The 21,568-nt window shown below is 31.3% G+C and overlaps 10 protein-coding genes and 2 pseudogenes across 12 annotated transcripts, besides 6 other annotated features; 5 read left to right on the forward strand and 7 right to left on the reverse strand.

Annotated features, from left to right (window-relative positions):
* Positions 1–15: 15 nt before the first annotated feature.
* On the forward strand, positions 16–242 carry TVAGG3_0843630 (annotated as a pseudogene). The gene has a single exon. A coding segment is annotated over exon 1 (227 nt).
* Positions 16–322: a mobile genetic element.
* Positions 295–322: a terminal%2Cinverted (terminal inverted repeat of Mariner transposon ID:TVAGG3_0843620).
* A 60-nt stretch (positions 323–382) lies between these two features.
* TVAGG3_0843640 (uncharacterized protein) lies at positions 383–1,208 on the forward strand (the record flags this gene model as incomplete). The annotated part of the gene is made up of 1 exon (XM_051248943.1): positions 383–1,208. A coding segment is annotated over one exon (826 nt), but the record flags the coding sequence as incomplete, so codon positions are not given.
* A 395-nt stretch (positions 1,209–1,603) lies between these two features.
* Positions 1,604–5,681: a mobile genetic element.
* On the forward strand, positions 2,345–2,663 carry TVAGG3_0843660 (uncharacterized protein; the record flags this gene model as incomplete). Its single annotated transcript, XM_051248944.1, has 1 exon — positions 2,345–2,663. A coding segment is annotated over one exon (319 nt), but the record flags the coding sequence as incomplete, so codon positions are not given.
* Positions 5,675–21,568: part of a mobile genetic element that runs on past the window's edge.
* TVAGG3_0843680 (repellent protein 1 family) lies at positions 6,602–7,072 on the reverse strand (the record flags this gene model as incomplete). Its single annotated transcript, XM_001294117.2, has 1 exon — positions 6,602–7,072. The coding sequence occupies one exon, from the start codon at positions 7,070–7,072 to the stop codon at positions 6,602–6,604; it is 471 nt and encodes a 156-aa protein (XP_001294118.2).
* Positions 7,613–8,676, reverse strand: TVAGG3_0843690 (annotated as a pseudogene). Its single transcript has one exon. A coding segment is annotated over exon 1 (1,064 nt).
* On the reverse strand, positions 8,704–9,132 carry TVAGG3_0843700 (uncharacterized protein; the record flags this gene model as incomplete). Its single annotated transcript, XM_001298733.1, has 1 exon — positions 8,704–9,132. One exon carries the CDS (start codon positions 9,130–9,132, stop codon positions 8,704–8,706), a length of 429 nt encoding a protein of 142 aa, XP_001298734.1.
* TVAGG3_0843710 (uncharacterized protein) lies at positions 9,178–9,417 on the forward strand (the record flags this gene model as incomplete). Its single annotated transcript, XM_001298732.1, has 1 exon — positions 9,178–9,417. The coding sequence occupies one exon, from the start codon at positions 9,178–9,180 to the stop codon at positions 9,415–9,417; it is 240 nt and encodes a 79-aa protein (XP_001298733.1).
* On the forward strand, positions 9,442–10,299 carry TVAGG3_0843720 (uncharacterized protein; the record flags this gene model as incomplete). The annotated part of the gene is made up of 1 exon (XM_001298731.1): positions 9,442–10,299. One exon carries the CDS (start codon positions 9,442–9,444, stop codon positions 10,297–10,299), a length of 858 nt encoding a protein of 285 aa, XP_001298732.1.
* TVAGG3_0843730 (organellar and viral DNA polymerase type B) lies at positions 10,356–11,960 on the reverse strand (the record flags this gene model as incomplete). The annotated part of the gene is made up of 1 exon (XM_001298730.1): positions 10,356–11,960. The coding sequence occupies one exon, from the start codon at positions 11,958–11,960 to the stop codon at positions 10,356–10,358; it is 1,605 nt and encodes a 534-aa protein (XP_001298731.1).
* On the reverse strand, positions 12,848–13,810 carry TVAGG3_0843740 (organellar and viral DNA polymerase type B; the record flags this gene model as incomplete). Its single annotated transcript, XM_051248945.1, has 1 exon — positions 12,848–13,810. The coding sequence occupies one exon, from the start codon at positions 13,808–13,810 to the stop codon at positions 12,848–12,850; it is 963 nt and encodes a 320-aa protein (XP_051084420.1).
* On the reverse strand, positions 14,940–15,548 carry TVAGG3_0843750 (integrase core domain containing protein family; the record flags this gene model as incomplete). The annotated part of the gene is made up of 1 exon (XM_051248946.1): positions 14,940–15,548. One exon carries the CDS (start codon positions 15,546–15,548, stop codon positions 14,940–14,942), a length of 609 nt encoding a protein of 202 aa, XP_051084421.1.
* Positions 15,625–16,741: a mobile genetic element.
* Positions 16,925–21,147: a mobile genetic element.
* Positions 17,786–19,489, reverse strand: TVAGG3_0843780 (MULE transposase domain-containing protein; the record flags this gene model as incomplete). Its single annotated transcript, XM_051248947.1, has 1 exon — positions 17,786–19,489. One exon carries the CDS (start codon positions 19,487–19,489, stop codon positions 17,786–17,788), a length of 1,704 nt encoding a protein of 567 aa, XP_051084422.1.

Below are 21,568 nucleotides of genomic sequence, written 5' to 3' on the forward strand. Positions count from 1 at the left end.
AAGAGAGAGATAAGTTTGTTCCAAACCCAATTTATTCACCTGATATTGCACCCTCTGACTTTTATTTATTCGGCACGCTAAAAAAGAGAGCTGAAGGACGCGAATTCGCGAGTCCAGATGATCTTGAAAATTTTGTAAGAGAGCAATTTGAGCAATTTTCTCATGATGATTTAAAGCGTGTTTTTCAAGCCTGGATCGATCGCTGCGAACGCGTGATTGAATCCAATGGTGATTATATTTAAATAAACTTTATATATATGTATCTTGTTTATTTCTATTCGCAGTATTCAGGTTTGTGCTAAACACACCTTTGGACACCCTATATATTGACCCTTCAGAAGTTTTCAAGAACGCAAATGAAGAAGTTGATATCACTTTTGATATGATTATTCCGGTAAATGATTTGTTAGCATTTCAGGCGTTCGATGATTATCCTAAATCATTTGGTGATATCATTCTTAAATATTATGTTTTCAGGGATACTTTAGTATTTTGTCAGGTTGACCCGTTAAGAGTTGCTGATTTACAAAATTACGTTTATGAAAAGATAACTGATGAAAATTATGAAAAGATTATGAATCATGTTTATAAATATGATCGCAAATTCCAACAAATCGGAATTCCTACCAAATTAATTACAAGCTTAGCCACTACATCTGCTGACGCAACAGTTGATGACGTTATTATTTCATGCACAAAGATGGAAGTTTTAGAGGATAAATGCATTACACCAGGATACGGTTTAATTGAAGAATCAGTTAAAGCAATACCACGTTTATTCAGTAAGGAAGATCCATTCATGATTCCAGCTCAACATATTGACGTTCGTTCACTAAATGGAGGTTGCATCACTCCTGAAGGTATCAGCTCAGATTTCTCATACGCTCTTCATAATGTTACAGATGTTGTGTTAGCATTTCCGAAGAATGCAATGCAAAGAACAGTTTTAGAAAATCCAATGCTTCGAGGTCTTCAGGTCACTATAGATTCCAGAAACTTCCCCGATCAAGCGATGACAACAGTGGGTGACATATTCTTTACACGTATGCTTCAAGCTTCTGATTTAGATGGAGTGAATGAATGCACAGAAGAATACGAGGACTCATTAACTAGACCACTGAATGCAGATGATGGCACGCCATTAGCTAGAACATGGAAAGACCAAACTTCATTCTTATGCACTATTCCAGTTCAACGTGATGGAGCGGGTATATTCTTTGATGGATTAGAAACTTTCAACTCACAAGTTACAGTACAAGTGAAAGCTTATCCAATCATTCAGGGTGAAAATGATACTTACTGTTCAAAGGTGACAAATCCTCCTCAGGTTTGGTTTACTAGGACTACATATTGGACATGGACACCGGATGAAGGTTTGAAATATCATCCAACAGGTACACCACCACAGTATAGAAGTTCATATGATGAAATATTGATGAATAGAAATGTTTAAAATTATAAATTTATTTTTGATTAAATGGATTTAAATTCATCCACTCCTTATGAAGAATTAGCGGGAGTATATAATACATACGTAGATGAAATGATTAATGAAGCATTGAGTGATAATAGAAATGCTCTATCTAAGGAAAAATTAATGAAAATTCCATATTCTGAATGTTACTTAAATTCAATCACTGCAGCAATTGGTAAACAAAATAAAGGTAAAACATTAACGATATTAAAACAGATTATCATTATTGCTAACACTTCCCCCTATTCACATGTGTTAATTTATATCAACCGTTCAGGTTCACCTTCAGATGATACATTTGAATCTTTAAAGCATTTAATCAAAATTCCAATTATTTATTTATCACAAGAAGAAGCAGAAGATTATTTAAAAAACTTTTTAATGTATAAAGAATTATATAATACAATCAAGAAGCAAGGATTAGAGGATAAAATTATTGATAAACAACGGGATGAATTATTTGAAACACTTTCTATTTCAAACTTTGATAGAGAATTTTTGCATTCACTCATTTTTCTAGATGATGCGGTGAAATCAAAACTAATAACAAATGAGAAATCATATTTTAATCAGTTATTAACTCAATGTCGACACATTCAGTTTTCATTCTTCATGGCTGTTCAATACTTAAAAGCATTAAGCACAAACATTAAATCAAATCTATCAACCCTTTTCATTTTCAGTGGGTTTAGTCGTCAACAGTTGAACGTTATGCTTTATCAAGTGAATTTACCAATGAGCATTAATGAACTTTACACACAATATCAGCAATTAGGTGAACATGGAAAAATAATAGTTGATTTAAATAAAGGAGGTGTTAAATTTGATTAACTTTTTATAATTAATTTTTATTTTTATTTATAATTAAACATGACAGAAATAGCAAATCTTCTACAGGTTCCATTAAAACAAGGAACAAACAAAAAGGGTGCATATAATAGAACTATGAAAGTTCCTGATGGAATGAAAGAATTAGTTCATATTGTTGCTGGTCTTCAAAAAGATGTTAAACAAATGAGAAACGTTTTAACATTACCAGAAGCTCAAGCATATGCCAAACGTCAAGGTCCAAATTGGGAAGCACACGAAGCAGACATTACGGGTCCAAATGGAAAACCTGATGGTATAAATGAAGTTTTCGTTACTGATGGTCAAGGTAATATTAAAGTCATAAATGGTTATAAATTAACTATAACTGATTATCCTAAACGTAAAGCATATAATGAACGTTATCCTATGCAATTTGATGAAAATGGAAAAGCTGTTAAACAATACATTGGAGATGGTGAAGATGGTCCAATTAATTCATACCGTTATAATCCATATTCTTATTTCAATGAAGAATTAAATGCTATTGAAGAGGGATCGGATGGATTGCCACGATATTCTAACAAGTTTGATGGTCAATATGCAAATATTAGACCTGAAATTTCAGCTAAGAAATTCTTTAAAGTTGCTTTATTCGATCCAGTTTTCGCAAATGTTAAAGATGAACTTAAACAGCAATTCCAACCAATTATAGTAGCAAGAATTGCATCAGGTGCTTTATCTCAAGCATTCAAAGATTTAATTAAGAAACCATTATATCAGCAACGAGGTTTAACTTATGATTTTGTTAAGGAATCGGATAAAAGAAAATTTGAGAAATCAGATGATTATAAGAATGCAATTAATGAATATATTAGGTCTATTAATTTCAATGAACCAGCTAAAAATCAACTTCAAGAACAAATACAGGGAATAATAGATTCAAAAGTTCCAGCAAAATAAAAGTTTAAATATATTTTTTTATTCGATTATAAATGAGAAGACGTTTCACTAGTCAAAACAACACTAACGCAAAAGCAGAGATTACGGTTGGTTATAACGTAAATGATGATAAATCACGAATTATTCAAAATGTTAAAGTTAATGTTAGCCCTGAATTAACAAGGTCAGCAACTCAACCAAATTTATTAACTCGTGACTTACCGAAAAAGGAGGAGGAGCAAAATAAAGAAGATGGAGACCCAATCATTTTATCTGAACCCGGTAAAGAACCTGTTGAAATTCCCACTTATCCAACATACCCCCGCCTCTTTCATCAAACATCGAGAACCCATATAAAATAGACATTAATTCTGAATTAATGAAAATTTACCGTGATATAATAATTAATAATTATGATTCAATAATAAATTTAATTGATCAATCCGGTTTAATTATTTTACCTTATGAATCATTAATTCACATTATTGCCATTCTTTGTGATGTTCAAGATTCAGACGTTAAGATTCAATTTTTCATAGATGATGAGGTTTCATGCTGCGGAACAGTTGCAAAAATAAATCCTATAAAGGATATTAGCACAATTAAGATATCAAAGAACGGAACAACAACTGAACTTCATTTAACATATAATGATATTTATAATAAAATAGTTGATGAATATAAAATATCACTTGAAAAATTCTTTGTTAAGGCTATTTAATATTCAAACATTAACATTATCGAATAATAATCTTTTGAATCATAATCAATAATAATTGACCTTTCACCAGTTTCTATCGTTTGTTTTATTTCTTTTTGTTCTCCACTATCCGGATCGGTCATTGTAATTGTTTTTGTTATAATATCAGCTTTATCTTTAACTTCAATCTTTTTTTCCATCGGGATATTTAAACCAAAATTCCAAAAATTCGATATTGTCAATCTGTTCATATTTTAATCTATCAATTACATTTTTAATACCATCTGAAAATCTTATGAAATGGTCATTATATGGGTTTGATTGAACTAAATTTGAATGAAGTGAAATATAACCTGTTGATGAATATGACACTGACTCATATTTTCTGAAAACACTAAAATTTATAACATGAATGAATTTCTTATTCGTTGAATTTATGAATTCTTGAGGTAATCTTATTCTAGTTTTATTTATCACTGGAAAATAACGCTTTACCATATTTTAATCGTAATAAAAAATGTCAATTATCAATATTATTTCGAATAATAACTGTGAATTAAATTTAACAGTTAGCGGAATTTATAATGTTACTCTCGTTTCTGTGAGTGGTAAATTTAATCCCATTCTTTTAGACCCTTCAGATTATATATCATTTATTAAAGATGACCATGAGCCGCATAGCGGCGGGGTCGTAGACCTTGAAAAACGTATGATATGTATATAAATAATGTGATAGCGAAATGGGATATTAACATGATTTTAAGTTATTTAAATGAATCATTTATCGTATGGTATGAAGAAAATTTTAAATCAAAACCTGATAAACTTTTTGAACTTGATGAAATAAATAACCTTATTAAATTTCCGCTGAAAATTAAATTTTGTACTCCTCATCTTCGTTCATTGTTGGGGATATTAAATTTTGAAAAAGATGTTGGGGATGTTTTGTATTCTGACACTGGTTCCAATTTCATTTTAATCAAATGTGATAAAGTTAATACCCCAATGAGATTTTCGCATCAAACATTAGACCATAACTCTTACCCATCAATACAAAACATTTTATCCATCAACTTAAACACATTTTCTTTATCATATCCGTTTCAATTATCCGGGAATTCATTTATTCTTCATTCAAAAGATTTATCAAATATTAAATTTAGAATAACTGACCTATTTGATTGTGATTTAGAATTTATGAATGAAATATTATGGCAATTTCAAATAGAGAAAATAGCTGATGAGATAACGGATTAAATATTTATTTTTAAATCGTAATAAATGATTAAACAACAGCAACCACAACAACTTAAGGCGCAAAGCGCCCAGGTCCTTCAGACCATTACATACGCCACATATGCATATAATTCAAAGACGGCAGAACAAACGCAAAGGTTGAAATATGGAGATTTGGAGATAGTATTGAAAAATGACCATTTCGAATTCGTTTGCAAAGGTGGTGCAGTGATATCAAATATAAAAGAAATTTTATTTATGAATTCAAAAATTAAAGGAATAACGGATGATATAACATCAATTCCACCAGAAGAACAGAGATATTACGCATTAAATGCATTTCCTAAAGTTTTGAAGATTGGAAGATTTAATTTAAATGAGGAATTCATAGAAGGTTTCCTAAATGACATAATGAAGAAAGCAGATAAGGAATACGTTAATACTGAATTAATAAAGAAAGCGGATAAGGAATACGTTAATACTGAATTAATGAAGAAAGCAGATAAGGAATACGTAGTTAGTATGGGTTAGTTGTGTACTGAGGCACTGCGCGCCTCCGTACACCACTTAGCGGTTTTGACACTTTAGAAAACCGTTAACGTATATTTTACAACATGAACGCAAAAACTAACTTAACCTTAAATATTTACAAAGCCGCAAATCATTTCACCTCACTAACGAACTCACTAATGAAAAAATAAACGTTCTCATAAATTTTCTTCAATATCTTCATCATCAGTGTTAACTCTATTGTAGTCATACTTGAAGTCATAAAGTTTCTCAAGTTTTGAAATGCATAGTCTTGTTAACTTACCTTCATCATCATAAGTTTTTATAAAACTACCATGACAATCTTTATAAACAGTCAGTGTATAGTCAACTGGTCTAGGATGAAGTGTAAAGAACATGTTATACTCAAGAAGGAAGAATAAATGTTTAAATGTATGTTTGTTATATGTTTTGATTTGTATGAGTTGCTTTTGTTCTGTCATTTATATAAAAATAAAATAAAAAATAATTTTAAAAAAATAAACTTAAAAATAATGATATCACCACTCCCACACGTATGAAAACATAGCACAAAAATAAATTTAGGTGAAGTGGTGAAATCTCACCTCTTTTTTCACCCGGTTTTTCACCCTGTTGAATTCATTGCTTTATAACTCTCTTCCTTTCTCCAACTCTTCTAACTTCTTCTTAAGTTCAGCAATGTTGTCCTCATGAAGTTTAATCTTTCTCAAAATTCCTTCTTTATCTAATGGTTTCTTTATCTTTCTAAACTGAACTCTACCATCCTTCATAGTATGAATGTAAAAACCTTCTGGAATAGTTCCTGATTTAATGTATTCTACCAAAAACTTTTGTTTCATTGCTTCAGTGACTTTAGTCGTCATTTCAATCAAATAAAAATTTTAATATTAAATAAAAATAACGTTATTTTTTCAGTAAGGAAACGCAGGAGTTTTACGATTTATTTGAGGAGTAGGTTCTGGTTTAAATGTTGGAGTCGGTTTAGGAGTTGACTTTTGAACAGGAGTTTGTACTTCCATAGGTTCAGGAGTCATTGAAGGTTTTGCTTGTGAAGGCGTTGGTTTTGACGTTGGTTTTGACGAAGGTGTTGGAGTTTGTTTAACTTCATGTACTTCAGTATTATTTACAACATTTGCTTTATTTCTTTTCAACATCATAACTGCTCCTGCTGTAGCTAGCAAACCTAGTGGGAGACCATATCTTATATAAGGACTTGACCAAATGCTATTTTTGACAGGAGCTGGTGGAACACCTAACCTTGGTGAGACTGCTCTTTGCCATTGTGCAGCTCGTAAGAAATATTCAATAGGTGCTCCATAATCGTTTGGTAAAGTTTGTTTCATAGATGGTGAAGGTTCACGAGAGCTTGATGAAGAACTCATTTATAAGCTTTAAAATAAACGTTCATCCTTTATTCCTCACTGTCGTCCGCAGCTAAGTTATCGTCATCTAATCTTATTATTGGGATTCCATTAGCACGCACCTGAATGGCAAAGCAACAATCCCTCATAAATCCAATAAGTGGCTTTGGTACATTTTCAGTTACTAGTTCAATAGGTCCTTTAACAGACAATTTGTATGTTATTGGAGCAGTAGATGTTTGACCTTGCTGGAAGCAAAAGTCCACTTCAGTTGGAAAACCACATAAGAAATGTGTGTTGTCATAGCTATCCCATTTATGTTCCACACTACCATCATCCACCAATGACCTCATAACATCTTCATTAAATCCTATCATATCATTGTTTGTATTGCAAGCGTTCGCAACCATTTCATAAAATACAGGTCCATATGATTTTCAGGTTCTGCAGGCATATTTCCATAAGCTCCCATGGAAAGCTGAAGATATTTAATCTTAGGGTTCTCAAAATTAACATAATAGTTGTCTTTCTTTCTAAATAGTGCCCAAATACTTTTAACATTAATAGGCGTATAAGCTGCTGTAAATGTTGCACTTGAACTATCTGTATTCTTTGAGAATGAACCGTCCATAGGAATCCAATCCATAACTTTAACAGGAAAACATAAAGCCTCGTTTGTATAATGTTCTACAAGTTCTGTATAAATGTTAGGGTCTAAAGAGAATGACTTTGGATGAATGAAACATTCATTAAAATCCATCTTTGTTCGAAATAGTTGCTGGGTTACAGTTGTAGTAGTAACTGTTCCACTAGCTTCTACTGCCTTCGTTATCATAGTGAATGGTTCATTCCATGGAACAAATTTATTTGTCGGTGGATTTGAATCTGAAGCAAATGCAACTTTAAGAGTTGGATTGAAAGCAATGATATCATTTACAGATATAGATGTGCATTGTAAGGCGTCGCTACTGAACTTTACTTTAAGCTGAATGTTTCCTGCAAAAGCTGGAATAAATCGAATAGCTTCTAATGGAAGGAATCTTCTAACAGGAATTCTTAAACGAAGCTTAAAATCAAATGATTTTCCTGCTGTAATTGGACCACTAACAATTTGTCCTGTTCTGCATGTTCCCGAATGACTCCATACATCTTCATGTCGAGTCTTTGAGAAAACATCTACTTTCTTTATTTGTTCGGTAGTTTGTGAGTTTGAAGTTATATATGCTTCTTCTCTTGCGTTGTCTTGAGAATATACGATACGACCATTTGCAAGGATTTGATATCCAGCAACTGCATAGAAAGCGTCCATCGAAACCAATCCAAAATCCTGGTGGGTTTGTTTTATTGGAACCTGAACCAATTTCTTTATCTACAATAAATTGACCTTCCATTTTATACGTAATGAATGTATTGTAAAGGTCCAACATATTTTCACCAGGAGGTGAGAGATTGAATGTTACCCATGTGTTATCTTTAGCAGTTCCAGGTTGTGATGGAATCTTTGCGTCAGAATATTTTCTATTAGTGTCACCAATTTGAACTGCATTGTCTATGATATCGAAATATGAGCAAATCTGATGAATATGCTCTGCTGGAGTAAATTCGTTTAGCTGTTCGTTCTGCATGTATTTACTTCAGATAAAAATATCTATTTACTTCATTATTCTCACTCTTCTTCTTGGCATTCGTGGTGGAAGTTGTTTCTTGACATTTTCAATGAACTGTACATTCTCTTTTGTCTCAGCTTCTTTCACTGGCGGGTCAGGATTCTTTGACTCGGTTTGTTTTTCAATGAAATTCACGAACTTTGCAATAAGCTCTTGGTTCGTTATTGAAAGTACATCTGGCTTCTTTTCTTCTGGTTCTATTGACTTTTCAGTTTGAACAGAAGGTTTTATATGGGCTTCGCCCTCGGTGCCATGCACCTTAATGTTGTCGCTCTCTGCATTTGCTAATGGAACCTTTCTTTTTCTTACATATATTTTACCATCTTTACTCTGACTTACGTAATAGAAAGGATGTTGTATTCCTCTGGCGTCATTTAATATAATAGACTCTCGTTCTGATTTTGACAAGCTCATTTTACATCGGTTAAAGTTTTAATTTAGTTTTTTATCTGCAGTCAAATGACTCAGACAAGCCCTACGGACAAGACCCAAGGGGTCATAGATGTTGAAGCATTGAAGAAAGAAATTCGTGAGCAAATTTTATCCGAACTGAAGGAACAAAAACAAGAACAAAAGCCAGAGAGACCAAAGAGAAAACTTAGTGAAAAACAACTTGCTGCATTAGCTGCTGGAAGACAAAAGAACCCAAGACTACTGGCGAAAAAAGCTAGAGAAGAAGCCGAAGCAAAGAAAGAGTAAATGGTTTATTTTTATTGGAACTAAATGTATAGACAAATACCTTTATCTGTTGCGTTCACTAGTGAAAACCCTGACGTCAAAATAAAGGGGAACAGAGTAACGTTTAAGTTTCCAACAGACTGGATTGTGAACATAAATGAAGAGAAGTATGTTGGTATAACAAATATGTATATAACACGTGCTTTCAGAAAGGTTGAATTTATACTTCAAGTCGAGATAGAAAATGACGAACAGTCTTTAAGCGCCCAAAACATTCACATATACAAATACTTTAAAGACGATACAACATTGTTGCAATGTATGATTTCATTTAATGAAATGTTTGCAAAGAAGTTTAACATTGAAGTACAAACTTTACAGCCTTTACGTGAGTTTCTTGCACAACTGAAAGAAGAAGGTAGTCAGCCACAACTTATAGACTTTCATTATGAATTTAATGAAAATGAAGATGGAACACATGACTGTCAGTTTGTTGTATTCTCACCATTCAATGAAGTCGCTAAAGAGAAAGAAAATCCATTACGTATAAGATTTCAAATCTCTGAACCCAATGAAGACTTCAAGAATGTTTTCAATTATGATGCAATGCTTCCGAGGAAAAATGAATTTTCAAAGATTGTAACACCTGGCATATGGGATAGAAAGCAAGCTATATTATATTCAAACTTAAGTAAGGGAGTTGAAAATGAGTTCATTGGTCATACAAGAACTACACCACTTCCTAACCCTAAATACTATAAATTAACTGGCTTCAATCGTGAGTTTTGGATAGACATGTTCTCCACTCATGACCATAACTGCCCAGTGTTCTTACCTCCAGATGGGAAAGATTGTCTTTACATCGAAGCACAATTGTTAAACTCTACAATAGCTGTATTGTAAATGACCACATGGGCTTCGCCCTTGCTGCTATCGGCTTATTTTTATCACGAATGACCTCAGAACTTCAACTTACGAATAAAGCTTGTTTTAGTCGTTATTGAGAAGTTAAACTTTTCAGCAAAGCAAGGTTGACATGACTTACACAAGTCGAATGCAATCTCTTGACCATCATGAAGTGCTTTATATAACTTCATAACACTGAACTCAGAGTCTTTGTCAAATTTTCCTTGCGGAACCATTAAACCTTTATCTTCATCATAGAAACACTGAACAGAGTCAGGAAACATTTCATTAGCGGTTAAAGCAATAACATCTTGCTTCACGCCTTTCATTCTGCAGTGAAATGCAACTTCATTTAAATCGTTAGTGAGTAAGTCTATGTAGGTCTTCTTTCCACAAAATATTGACTTGTATGCTAAACTTTGTTTACCTTTTGTGATTTCTGCAAAGTCGCTATGAAATTGACCTAATGTTTTACCGATAAGTTCTCTACCGTATCTCTTCTTAAATTCATGAGCTAAACGTGGTATGTCTTCATTGAAAATATGCATGCTATCACAGTCCTGGTAAAATATTTGAAGACCCATGTCCTCAGCAGTACAGAATACTTCATTCATTATTCTCTTCGACATTGATAGAATATTAACACCTAAGGGGCAAAAGTTAAAGTGTCTGCAAATGCTTTTCGTTAGCTTGAAAATAGTCTTATCGGAACCATCTAAACCTTCGAACTTCACTATATGGTTGTAATTTCTTATAGCATATCTTATAGCATCTTTGTCATCTACTATGGTTATTTTTGACTCAATAGGAGATAAAATGGTTTTGCCATAGATACTGTTCAGAATGAGTTTTATAATTTCTTGTAATGGGTTTTCTTCTTTCTTATACTTTAACCTTAACTCAAACAACTTCTTTACTTCATCTCTTATTCTCATATCTCTGTTTCCATCGTAATAGTATCCTTGCAACACTTCACATTTGACACCTTGGTATTTTATGAGGTCCTGTAATGTTATATGGTCAACATACATGAGACAGCAAGTGTTTGAACTTCTGGGAACGTTAAGCTCTGGATTTAGTTCAGGGTCGCAAACTATTAAAGGAAAGTTTCTGGGTATACCAATCTCTGTTATCTTAATGAGAACAAAGAAGCCTGACATAAACTTTTCACCAACGGGTTCCTTTTGGTCGTCATCGAATAAATGTCTCATGAGATACTCTGTGCTTAACATCTCATCCTTCAATACTTTTGGAATTCCTTCTAAAGTATAAAGTCTTGCAATTGCTGATGGATATAATGAAACAGCGTCGAAGTCAGCAATGAGTTTCTTTTTGCTCTTTTGTTTAATGTTATCTGACAACATACATCTTCCACCTTGAATGCATCTCGAAATAAATTCTCTTGGTTTATTTGAGAGGTCATAAAGATTTCCATTCGGGAAGTACACTCTGTTCTCAAACAATTTGTTAGCAATAGAACAAATACTAACGTAGTCATAAACGTTTAAATCAAATTCTTTTAATATGTCATTGCGGAACTTAACAAAACCTTCTCTTAAAATTCTTACATCTTGTTTGCAATAGAATGTGCTATATTTTTCTAAGTCGAAGTGGTTTTCATCTATTCTGCAACCTTTGATGGAATCTATGTTTTTCATGAACGTTTCAATATCTTTTACAAACTTACATGCTTCAGAAATGACACCAGTTCTGTTGTCATTTGCTTCACAACATTAAATTTTATCCTGTATGAAATGACTTTAAAAAGATTATTGACTGACTTCGAATACTATCTCATTGACGCACTGACAGACCCTCAAAACTGTGTTGAAAGTTCTTTAAGCTTTAAGATTGAAGGTACGACGCATTTTGTCTTCACTTACGTATTGAAAGAATATGACCGTTATCATAACGAAGTGAATCAAACACTAATAAAATTTGTAGATAAAAAATTGGTTAACAATGAATATTTTAAACGTGAAGACCCAAACACTGCTGGAGATGATGAAGAATACAGACAAGTTATTGAAAAAATAACGCAAGATTAGATGCAATAGAAAAGAAGTTTAATGAATGTCTTACAAACACGTTTGAATATCTTATGCGGTGGGAAGCCAGATGGAAATAAATTTACGTCAAATATGCAATTTATAAAATCTTATGTCGACAGGCTACGTAGCACAGTGGTCTAAGGTGGTGTTATGGAGGGGTCAGGGTCTGTGGTTCGAACCGCGACAGCGCCGTATTTTCTTATTTTCTTTGTTTGTCTTGTTTGTCGTGAATAAAAAGTGTCATAAAAGTGCTCTATCTTCCACGGGAATAAGGGAATAAATAAAAAATTTACTTTATTTCTTCTTTATTTCTTTGTTCCCGTGGAAGAAGGGTTTTGCCGTTTTTTCTCAGCCGAAATCAATGATTTTTTCATTTTTGGAATCCTTAGCGAATGAGGAATCTTTTCTCTCGTGAAAGCTTTGACCAAAAATATATTTTAGGTGAAGAGGTGAGATTTCACCTCTTTTTTCACCTAATTTTTCACCTCTTTTTTTCACAAGCGTTTTACATGAATTGTACGATGTATATTTGAAATCCTAAACAATTTCGTAGCTTCAATTTCTTCTTTTAGTACATCAAAAATTTTAACGATACCGAAAGTTTCTTTATACTTCTTCTTGACATCAGATAATAGGAAATCGTCAGCAGTTGGATAGTTTTTATTCAGAAATTCTAACATGTTCATTTTATTTTCTGCCGGTTTCTCTGCTTCTTTCTTTAAGTCAGCATAGTCGTTTCGCATACGTTCTATCTCTTTTACTGAATAGTTATATTTCCTCATTGCTGCTTTACATTTAGAACATTGCGGATTCATTTTTGCGTTATATTCTGAAACCTTACCTGCTAAAACAACTAAGGCGTCAATGGTTTTCTTTAAATCTGAAGCAGTTGGTTTTATCTGTTCATTCCATACCTTACCTCTTCTATCTTTATCTCTTATCTGCCATATACATTTTGCAACTAATGAAACAAAGTTGTCGTATGTCTTAAACTCCCCCGATTTATAAATATCTGAAATGTTTTTATAAATCATGTCGCAATCTTTGTCCATAACTTTATGGTTGCAATGATATCCTAGAAACTCATAGTTTACTTTACGTATGAACTTCTTTATTTCTACTGAGTCAGTTGCTTTGACTTCAATTTCGTCGAATTCAGGAATAGTGAGCTTTTGTTGTTGGATTTCAGGCAATTTGGGTAAATGGTCAATAATGTCCTGCATGTCATAAAGATACTGTTCATTTGTTTCATCTTTCGCACTACAGTCTAAATTACTTGTTAAAAGTTCCTGCTTAATTTTTTGTATTTCTGTTTCGAAAGTAAATGAAGAAGGAATGAAGCTTTCCATCTCTACTAACATAGATGTTGGATTCATGACTAACGAGTTTGGTGCTGTTGTGGACAGAGTCCTGCCGTTCGCGGCTTGAATTGTTGTTGTGCCGATTGTTGAAATCATATCTTTTATACAAAATAAAAAAAGAAATAAAAATAAAACTAACTTTATTTTTTATTTCGGGAAAATTCATGAGGGTAGAAATGAGGGTAGAAATGAGGTTAGATCTAACCATCTTCCCTAAACATTATTTTTGCTGAATTCAGCAACAAAATGAACGAGGTCAGGATGTATGTAAATACCTTTGAATTCATTTATAATGCCCTTAGTAAGCTCATAAAATGCTTGTTTTGAGGTCGAGCCACTTTTGGCTCCACCGTATTCGTTCATCCAAAACTCAAGAATTTCCTGCATGAATTTTATATAAAAAGCAACAGCCCGAATTCCGGTGGTTGCTATATTCTTCACAAAATGCCTTTTAATACTCTTCCCAGGACTTATTTTCCAACAACTTTCTAAAGGCTTTCCTAAACTGACGGCGCAAAGCGCCAAGACCGAAGGTCCTGACTGACTGACTGACTGACGGCACAAATTGGCTTAACGAAAACATTAATATATAAAATTCATGAAAATTCAAGAGGGTGAAAAAACAGGTGAAAAAAGAGGTGAAATCTCACCTCTTCACCTAAACATTATTTTTGGTGTAAATAAATGGTACCATTAATGATATCATGACTGTTCTCATTCATGTCTGATTTACATCTAATGAAAAAGTTTAGAAGAATTTTCTTATTCTTTCTGGCATATTTTTGTCTTTCCAGTACTCCCGCTCTAATGGTCCCAGATGTGTTGGCTTCGACTCTCTCAAGTTCTTAGATGGTATAACATCTTCAACGCCTCCTTCATATCTTACTTTATAAGTGTCATCGTTTATGTTATAGTCAAGTATTTCAATAACCACTCCTCGCTTTGCTTCGTCAATGGTTTCAGCAAGTTTGCCATTACTACTTTCGACTAATTTATGACGAGGATAAAACGCAATAGAGTCGTCGGCAGCTTTTATAAGATATCCATTACCTTGCGTAGAGTCTACGATATAATAATTTCGACTTAACCTTAAACGTTTCTTTGTCAACGGTTTGTCGTCAAGAACTACACGAACTTTTGTACCAGGAATGAGGGTAAATTGTGTTGAATTTCTGATATTTTGTGTTTGACTTCGTTTCTTTTGTATATACTTTTCTTCTTGTTGTTATGTCATTGAATTTGGTGTATGTCCTGTTGTAGAATGTGTTGAGGAATTGTAAACTTCTATGAAATATTTCATTGTTTCTTCGGTAAAGTCTCGCTCTTGATTTAAATCTCTGAGAGTCCTTATGAAGCGGTTTATGATGCCGAGTATGTTATGGTTATGGTCTTCAGTAGTGTAGTGAGTTATGTTATGCTTAATGAGAAAATCTGTGATTTCATTGCTGAGGTATGCACTGTCTTGGTCTGATGTTAAAGTACTTGGGCTATGTTCTGCTACAAACTTTTGTAAAACTCTTAACACTTCACGAGTTCCTTTATTCCTCATTGGATATGCATATGCTTTGCGAGTGTTAACATTAATGAAGATGAGGAATGGTTTATGTCCTCCTTTTCTGCTTTGAATGAGAGTGTCAAATTGGTATGCGTCAGGAGTGTTGGAGTAAATTGGTAAAAAGTAGTCGTAAGGGTTTATTTTTGTTTGATGTACAACATTTTTGTCAAAGAACTTTTTAACTTCAGCTCTGTTAGTAAATCCCCAACTCTTTGCAGCTTCATTGAACTTCTTAAATGACCTCCATGGATGTTGTTCGAATACTTCTTTCAAGCTCATTTATGTAAAGTTAAAGATTTTATTCAAGACGGTAAGCCTTGACCCAAAGGGTCTAGGATCAAGCACGTTCATTGAAGAGATGGATAAAATGCACACATTTGCACACATTTTGACACTTTTTCTGACAAGCATCATTCAAATTTGAAGAAAAACCTCTAAATTTCATTCAAATTTCTGTCAAAATGTGTGCAAAATTGAAATAGGCACACATTTTGACATACGATTATTTATATACGTTATTTTAATGGTTTCAGAGAAATCTTCGTTACACATTATTGAAGATTACTCAATATTTAAGTGAATGACTCACTACCACCTGTTTAGAAAAATGGTAGCATAAAATCCAAATGTCACATATATTATTTTTTATTTCATACAAATAAACTTACAATTATAACCTCAACTTGTTTGCAAAGCAGAAACTCAATATAAGCAATCGATCAGTAGTGTATTTAAAAGTCGAATTTAAATTTAAAAATTTATAATCTTATTTCGGAACCAAATAGTATAAATTTAGGACAAAAAGCTACGTGGTGTTGATAACAACTATTAAAATTCAAATATTACTACCATGAACAATACAATGGCTCATATTGATAATTGATAAACGTGCATATAAATTGCATATATCATCAATGTCATTAAGTAAAATACATGTATATAAATAGATTAGAAATATTTTTCGGTTAGAATTAAAATCTATGTAATAAAAAATAAGTTATAAAAATAAATACCGAATTTTTATTTGTAATATAAACTGCTACAATATGCTAGTGTATACAAATGTATTTGTCGTATTGATTTGAAAGATCTTCAACATGGTTCAGATCTAAATTTGAAACTCGTAAAATAAAGCGAATCTTTATTTGTAATATAAACTGCTACAATATGCTAGTGTATACAAATGTATTTGTCGTATTGATTTGAAAGATCTTCAACATGGTTCAGATCTAAATTTGAAACTCGTAAAATAAAGCGAATCTTTATTTGTAATATAAACTGCTACAATATGCTAGTGTGTACAAATGTGTTTGTACAAATGTATAACTCTTTGTCAATTGTTATGGCACCTTATAACTTAAAAATCATTTTCATTAACAAATATAAAAAGTGACAATTAATATTTTCATTAAATGCATATTTAATTATCAAAACAATGTCGATTTAGCTTGAATGTTCATTATAAATGTGTAGGGTTGTTAAAAATATCAAAAATTAGCGTTTTGAAGACACCATGGTGTCTTATAATTTTCCCTTCCTTATTGGCGTGTAGAAATAAATGCGCCAATAGATTGAAGAAGAAGAATTGTTTTTCTCTTAATGAACTTTAATCCTTTTGATATAAGAATATTAAAAACATTAATATAATTTCGATTGGGCGCGTAAAGGGTTGGCGTCCTAAGGCGTCCTGATGTAAACTATTCAATTTTTGAGAAGTTTACACCATCATTGAATAGTTTATGGCGTCCTGAGAGGAGATTTCAATGGGTATGGCGTCCTAAAAAATAGAAGAAAATGATTTTTTCTCGATTTTTCTAGAAATTGAATTTTTTAAAAAAGAAAAAAATCAAAACATATACATTCAAGAAAGACTATAAATGAAGATTTTTCTATTTTTTTTCATTCTAAAACATCTTTTTTTGGATAATTTTTTTTAATAAATATGTAAGAAAGATTGAAGAAAAAGTAAATTTACTTTAAGAAAATTCGTTTTACATGATGTAAGACCCATAACAACTATAAATATTCAATTATTTAAAATAAAAAAAGAAAAACAGATTAAATGTATCTCACATCAAAATCCATTGACCTAAGGATGTTAAGTTTCTGTTTTTAAAAGTTGATATTTTTTTTTTAATTTTAAGAAAATTAATAGCATGTTATTAGACAATAGGAGTGTAATGATATTGACTAAACAGAAATGAGAGAATAGAGATATAATTTTGATAAGCAATATTGCGAACAAATTCTGAAGTAAAATCGCGATCAATAATTGAAAATTACGATCATGTACTGAAAAATGACGATCGAATTGAATGAATAGAATTATATCTAAGAAAAAATAAATTGTATTTAGAAGATGAACAAAGAAAGGTGTATGCTAAAAATCATTTAACAATAAATGGAAATAAAACGAAATTGTTAAAAGAAAAAAATGAAAATTGTTAAATAATATATTATTTTTTAGTCATAAGAATAAAAATATAGTAGTTATAAAAGGAATTAGACTTCATATATCAATTCTTTTTCTCTGTAGATGTGGAACGTTTGCTTTTCGATCTCTTTCGATGAACTTGAAAATATAAGTTATTATCGCTGAGAATCCTTTCCGAAATAGGAGCTTTACGTTTAGGAGGATTGTCGGATGAATTTTGTTTTTTATTGTTTGATTTTGTTGTTATGGAAGATTTTTTCTTATTTTTTTCAGAATTTTGCTTGCTATTAACTGAAACTTGTTTTGACGGCCCAACAATAGCATTTGTAGTAGGAAGAATTCCCAATAACGAGCGCATTTTCGATAATTGTTTTTCAATATGATCAAGAAGGTCCAGCTTATGTTCTAGATTACTAGACATTTGATTTGTAGAAGGATGGTTTTGATTTTCTGGTTCTAAATCTGTAGAGTCTGCAATATTTGAATTTTCGGAGCGAATTGGAGCATCTGAACCTTGATTTGTATCGGCTTGCTCAAAATTAGTTTGAATTGGAGTGGATGAATTAAAATCTGGATGATTTAATGTTTCATTAAATAATGCCATAATTTTTTCTCTTTTTTCATTAATAAACTTAGTGATCATTGTATCTTTATCTGTTAGATCGATCGATTTGAGTATATCTGCATCATGAACTGGAATATTTTCGAACAATGAACTCGATTCTATGGAACCATATGGAGAAATCTCGTTCTGAGCCAAAGAAAGATCACTTACGTTGTATTGTTTGATAGAAAAAATTGTTTTCTCAAGTTCTTTTTGAAAGCAGTCAAGAATATAATTTTTGTAGCTATCAGTGATAACGGTTTTTATATGGCGCTCGATCTTCTGGTTATTTTTGATGGCGTTATATTTATCTAATTGGATTTGAGATATCTTCTTAATAGCTTCATAAATGTTTGGATGTTTTAACGAAGAAAATTCTGAATGCATACTCTCGAGGCAATCATTAGTGAATATTGCAGTTGCATTATTATATTGAGATATTAAATTGTAGTGCGGCAACCAAACTTTGTTGAAATAATCAATATAATCTTTGATCGAATCAACTTTATTTTGATTAATTATATGCATTGTAAGTACAAATTCTTCATGAGACATGAATGGAGTAATAGAATATAGCTTAAATAAAGAATTTTGTAAAGTATTGAAATTTTTTGTATAAAGTGCTACAAGTTTCCTGTGTAAAGCTTGTTTGAAATGAAATAGGCATCCAATTATACGGACTTTAGGGAAAATTTGTTGAAGTGCCTCTATCATTCCCTTTTCAAAATCACAATGAATTTGAATTAGCTTTGAAAATTGAATACCCTTGACAGTAAAAATATATTCAAATGCCTTCTTATAAGATTCAAATGTGCGGTTTTTCATGAATATAAATAAAAGTGGTAGATATTGATTTGTTGAAGGTTCACAAATCATAATTGTTAGCATCTGTCCTTTTTGAAAATGTTTTGGTGTAATTTTAAAAGTTCCATCGCAAAATAAATCTGTGGCTTCTTTTGCAAATTGAATTGCCTTCTCAAAACCAAAAAACATCGTCTCACAATTTGCTTGAAAATCATGGCCAATGAAAAACTGCTCGCCATTTATTAAACAAAAATTAGCAATTTCATCGTCTGTAATTTTTTCTCCAACAGAAAATTTTCTGGACTTATTATAAACTTCCCTGACCAATGAATCTTTAATTAATGGGTTTTCATCAGTACCAACAGCAAGTTCTGTCATAAATTTTTTAATCTGCTGAAAAGTGCCGTTGTCTTCAGAAAATTTTGCCATTGCCTTATTGTATATTTCTGTCAGAGTCATTGATTTATGAAGATCATTTTTTTCATTTTGTAACTTTTTAAATTGTCTGCATTCGGGTATATGTTCCTTTTGTAAATCTTCGGAAACTGAACTGTTCTCAATTTTAACTAAATAACGTGCTTGACAAGAATGATCGATGCAACGGTAGTAACGTTCAATATTATTTGAATTAATAATATTTGTATGATCATGCGAATAAAGCATATCTTTGCGAACAATTGTATCAGGATATTTTCCAGTAACTGCGGGAATATTTTTAACTGCAATATAACTAAAATATCTTCTGACAGCTTTAGATTCATTTTCGGCGTATTTAATATTAAAATATTGAAGAACTTGTTTGATTATATTCGTTTTTTCATCTCTCGATGTTGATTTTTGGTATTTATCAGATTGTTCCCTGATAAATATTTTATTTTCGTCTGTAAAGTTTGCTCTTTTTTGATTAAATATAGATGATTTTCCCATTAAAAAATGAAATGATGCAAAATTTACGAAAACCGTTCGAAAATTGAATCAAAAATGAAAAGTAATACTTAAATGAGGAATTCTTTGAGATATTGGTCTTAGATTGAATGTAGCGTCATTCTTATATAGAATATATATTCATATCATCGGAAATATGATAAAAAGCATATAATAAATGTCAAAAAAGTGAACAAATAAGCAAAGATATTTTTTAAAAAACAATGAAAAGTAATACTTAAATGAGGAATTCTTTGAGATATTGGTCTTAGATTGAATGTAGCGTCATTCTTATATAGAATATATATTCATATCATCGGAAATATGATAAAAAGCATATAATAAATGTCAAAAAAGTGAACAAATAAGCAAAGATATTTTTTAAAAAACAATGAAAAGTAATACTTAAATGAGGAATTCTTTGAGATATTGGTCTTAGATTGAATGTAGCGTCATTCTTATATAGAATATATATTCATATCATCGGAAATATGATAAAAAGCATATAATAAATGTCAAAAAAGTGAACAAATAAGCAAAGATATTTTTTAAAAAACAATGAAAAGTAATACTTAAATGAGGAATTCTTTGAGATATTGGTCTTAGATTGAATGTAGCGTCACAAATTTCACAAATATAATTTACTATACAATTTTATTCATTTTTTTAAAATGGCTGACGACAGTCTGTATCAACTAACTCAACTAGTCAAGCATAATGATTATTCTTCGGATTCATTAAATCAACTTTATCAATGCATAAGTACAATGACAGAAAGATCAATTGGATGCTTGAATTGGGATAAATTTTTCAAAAAAATCACAGTGACTGATGAAGTTCTTTTACATTTTTTAGCATCCGTTTTAAACATTGAAAAGATATCAGAATGTTTCAAGGATTCTATTTTTTATCACAATATTAATCTTGAAAAATTCAGTAATTTAACTGAAACAGAACAACAAACAATTTTAAATTCCTACAAAGCGGATAAATTTACATATTACATAATGTGCTCACAAATTGTAAAATCAAACTGGAACAATTTATCCCAAACTTTAGTTAATATTGCAAATCAATATTTGCCATTTTTAGATGAAGAAAAGCAAATATATTATCTCATACCGAAATGGCTCACAAAAAAAGTGACATTTTTGGCGCCAATAATTTGATTTTTCTGATTCTTTCTATTTAGATATATTTATTTAATATTCATATTCCTTTATATTGCCTCATATTATTTCCCATTTTTAATCATATTATACAAATCTTTAATAATTTTTAATGTTTTGAGCTTCAAAATCTTGTTCTAACTATTTTCATTCATATATCCTAGAAAAAATTAAAAAGTTTTTTAGAAATAAAAATGTTTGTATGTAAAGTATTGAAAATATTCTAGATGAGAAGACATTCTCCAGAAGAGATTGATATTGATTGGCTTTGTGCGAAAGCTAAAATAAATCATGAAGGCAGAGTTATATATAATCATACTATCTTAAAGTATTCCTAGAAATTTCCAAAATTAACCGAAATATA

Source organism: Trichomonas vaginalis, chromosome VI (assembly GCF_026262505.1).
Source record: "Trichomonas vaginalis G3 chromosome VI, whole genome shotgun sequence".
Taxonomy (NCBI): Eukaryota; Parabasalia; order Trichomonadida; family Trichomonadidae; genus Trichomonas; species Trichomonas vaginalis.